General features: G+C 39.7%; 1 protein-coding gene across 1 annotated transcript in view; it reads left to right on the top strand.

The window, feature by feature from the left end:
- EFHB (EF-hand domain family member B) overlaps positions 1-3571 on the top strand; it is a 29409-nt gene that overhangs the window by 20548 nt on the left and 5290 nt on the right. The window contains exons 11-12 of the mRNA XM_019535878.1: positions 1755-1973; positions 2626-2807. Of these exons, the coding sequence (XP_019391423.1) occupies positions 1755-1973; positions 2626-2807 (401 nt within the window). The remainder of the gene's footprint in view (positions 1-1754; positions 1974-2625; positions 2808-3571) is intronic.

Genomic DNA, 3571 nt, shown 5'->3' with positions numbered 1-3571 from the left:
ACACTGTCTCTCTCTTTCTTTCTCTCTCTCTCTATAGCGGTCTTTTGTTTTAATTGTGGAGGAACATGGATTTGGGGATATTTTACAAAGTGACTTTGGGATTTCTTTATCAGGGATTTTTCAGTTTTCAAATAGGGAACACCAGAATTCATGCTTGGGAGGCCAGTGGCAGGACCCTGCCTGCTCAGAGCTGGCGTCTTGGACCCAGCTGGCTGTGGGACTAATTGAACCAACTGGCACCTTGGACCAATTGGCTGGGCCCCTGAAGCTCCTGAGAGTGAGTAGCTCTGAGCCACTTGCCAGGGCAGCTTTTTATTGATGGGGCCAGGACAGGGCAGCTTTTTATATTGTTGGGGGCAGCACAGGTGCTGGCCCCGGGCTCTAGCTCCCCCTGGGTGCAGATGCAGGAGGAGTCAGGCAGGGTTATTTTGCCCCATGTACTTTGGTGTGAGGCAAATTGTGCCACATGTTTGGACACATGCACTGAGGCAAAAAGCCCTGGCTCAAATTTGTGCCGCTTTTATTTGAGCTGCTGTTAGCGCACGTGCCTGCATGCATGGACATGCCCGATGTCTAATCTTGCTCATACCTTAACCAATGGAAAGAGCTGAGGATGAAGCAGAATAGGTATTGTACTTGGAGAGTAGGATTTGGGGAGTTCAGTCATTGTTTCCATATTTCCACTATGATGTGAATTAGTGCTAAAACAGTGCTTCCTCTTCTCAGTCCTAGGTGAATTGATTCATGAAAGTTTTCAGTGGATAATCTAAACTTTTTTCTTAAGCTTGGTAAGGGGGAGAGGTTGGCAAACAAAACAAACAAACAAAAATTACAAGAAAAATACTAAAAGTTTCTACTTGCTAGCAAAATCTTGGATTCATCCATTATTTTTCCCAGATGATGATACAAATTGTAGTTTGAAATTATAATAGCCGACAGTGTTGTTTTGTTATCAAAAGATTTAGTTTGTTGCCTTTTACCTCAACTTCTTAGAGCAGAAACTACCCAAAAGCTCCTACTCAGGATTTCTCAGCAGGCATAGAGCCACTGTAGATATCTTCCTTTTCAATTCCCCTAACCAACACAGGGTCAGAAAGAATTAGGGGTGCAGTACTTCCATGTACTCCAGCTTTTCCAAGATGGTCTCTGGGACCCTCAGATTGCTCTAATTTGTACTGAGGCCAAAACTAGACAACAAATGAGGGAGCCATAGCCAATATTGGGGTCGTCCTTGTTTCTCTCCCTTAGACTGAGAAATTACAGTAACTTAATTTTATTCTATCAAGGTGTACCTCTAGTTACACTTGTGTTCATAAGTGTGATAACTTACAATTTTAAGCTTATGGCACCAAAGTTCTCGATCTCTAAATTCTGCACATTTAAAGAAATCCTTTGAGAACCTTTAACTGTTTTTTTCAAGGTAACCACTGGAAAATGTGAAAGTCCTATTATACTCGTTTAACTCCTTACAGACCTTTTTAAAATTGGGAGTCCAGCAGAGTTTATCAGATGCAAATCTTACTTGGAATGCTTCCCCCCCCCCAGACACTTTTTTTAGACAATTCTCTTTGCTATGTGAATGCATCATAAAGCAGGAGAGTTTAAAAGTCTCTAGGAGCTATTCTAAAATATGCTACTTATATATTGGACCTCTCCTACCTAATACTGTAGGTTATTTTTTAGATTTAAGTAACTGGTTTTACCACTTCAAATATTGTATTCCTAGAATGATTACATACTTTTTGTTTCTATAGGGAAAAAGGCAGAGGCTTCTGAGGCTTCTAAACCTGAAGATACAGAAAGCAAAACAAGTGATGGACCACTGTTGAAACAGGAAGACCTTGTGCTACAGGAACCAGGGAGTTTTGAAAAGACACCAAAGACTCTGACAAGACCAACAGATCGTGTCCTTGCTGATTATCGCACAACTTCCTCTCAGTACAATGCAGTTGTAGGTGGTCTCTCCACAACCTGTAAGTCCAGTGAATCATACTTTTCACTGATGGGTGTTAAGAGACAATCTAAAAGCAGTTTTAGAAAGTATTAGCAAGTTGGATAATTAAAAAGAATAGTTAGCTACTTGAATGAATTAATCAACCACTATTTAACCAAATTTGGGAAATATATTTAGGTATGGAGGTTCCTTTTGAGATAAGCATACAAAATATGGATGTTTAAATAGATCTTTCTTGTCCAGAAGTTATGTTGGACATTTTATAATTACAGCCCTTTTGTGATATATTTGTTATATTATTTGGTCTCTAGCTTTGTTGGAAATTCTATAGAATAACTTTCCATGTCGTATTTCAATATATGTCCTTCTGGTTGTGGTTTAAACTAGGAACTGGAGAAAACATGCAAAAAAGCTGGAGTTTCAGGGATGGTATTCAAGACAGCCCTCCAATCCTTAGATTTTATACCTGGAAAATTTTATAATAAATATTTTTTTCCATATATAAAATCTAACTATTGGGGGATGGTCTTATACTCAGGGTCATCTTATATTTGAGTAAATTCAGTAATTCATCCTTCAGAGCTGGAGGAATACAATATAGACAGCTCCAATTTCTTATTGCTACAAAGACCATTCTTTCATTTCTTGTTTTAATCATTGTCTTTTCACAGGTTATCCTGTGTGTGGTGTTCCAAGCATTCGTTCTGACATTCCTGCTCCCCAAATTCACCGTGTCAGTGACAGAAATAACTATGGTGATGAAGCCAATGCATATGCACTAATATGCCCATCTGTCTTCAGCCAGAAAGGAGTGTATGAAAGAGACTTTTTTAAAACAAGACCAAAGGCAGAGGTACAGTACAGTGATTTAGAAGATTCTTTCTAGAGAAATAATTCTACTGTGTTTGGGTAGATTGGGCACCACACTGAGTATCAGAAGATCTGGATTTAATTAGATTTGTGAATGACTTTTGACAAGTCGCACAACTTTTTTGCTTCTTGGTTTCCATATGTGTTAATAAGTGTTAATTGTGTTAATAAGTCTTTGTAAATTCTTGGGTTTGGGAGTAAAAAGCATTCTAAAGTACCAAATATTATATGCAAACAGAAAACTGCGAAATTGGTGTTGACAGTATTGGTATAGCAGCAACTTCAAGGTGAAAAAATGAGAAGAATGATTTAATTGTAACAAGTAAGAGTTCTACATACATGCACTTCTTGATTTGCTGTTGGATGCTTTAGAGAAGTGAGAGATATTTGAACCTTTGTCTTGTTCTAGACTATTTAAGAGAGAATTTTATTCCAGGCTTGGAAAACTAGTCCAGCTCTTTTATGATTTTTATGGTGCAACTGCATTTATTTTGCTATATGTCTTCCTGCTTGTGAAAGTTTATGCATCCGAGACATTGCAGAGAGGATCCCAGAGCTCCTCTGGCCCACAGACCACTATCCCACGCTCCTTATTTACGTGGGCACCAATGACACGGCTCGGAGCACCCCCAGCCAGGTCATGAGGCGCTACAGGGATTTGGGAGCGGGGCTTAGGGGTCTGGGAGCTCAGGTGGTGTTTTCGTCGATCCTCCCAGTCTCGGGCTATGGGCTGAGGAGGGAAAGGAG

This window comes from Crocodylus porosus, unplaced genomic scaffold (genome assembly GCF_001723895.1).
Source record: "Crocodylus porosus isolate Cpor-Errol unplaced genomic scaffold, CroPor_comp1, whole genome shotgun sequence".
In the NCBI taxonomy this organism is placed as follows: Eukaryota; Metazoa; Chordata; order Crocodylia; family Crocodylidae; genus Crocodylus; species Crocodylus porosus.
Note: the sequence above shows the minus strand (reverse complement) of the source record. Positions and strands in the feature narration are given on the sequence as shown.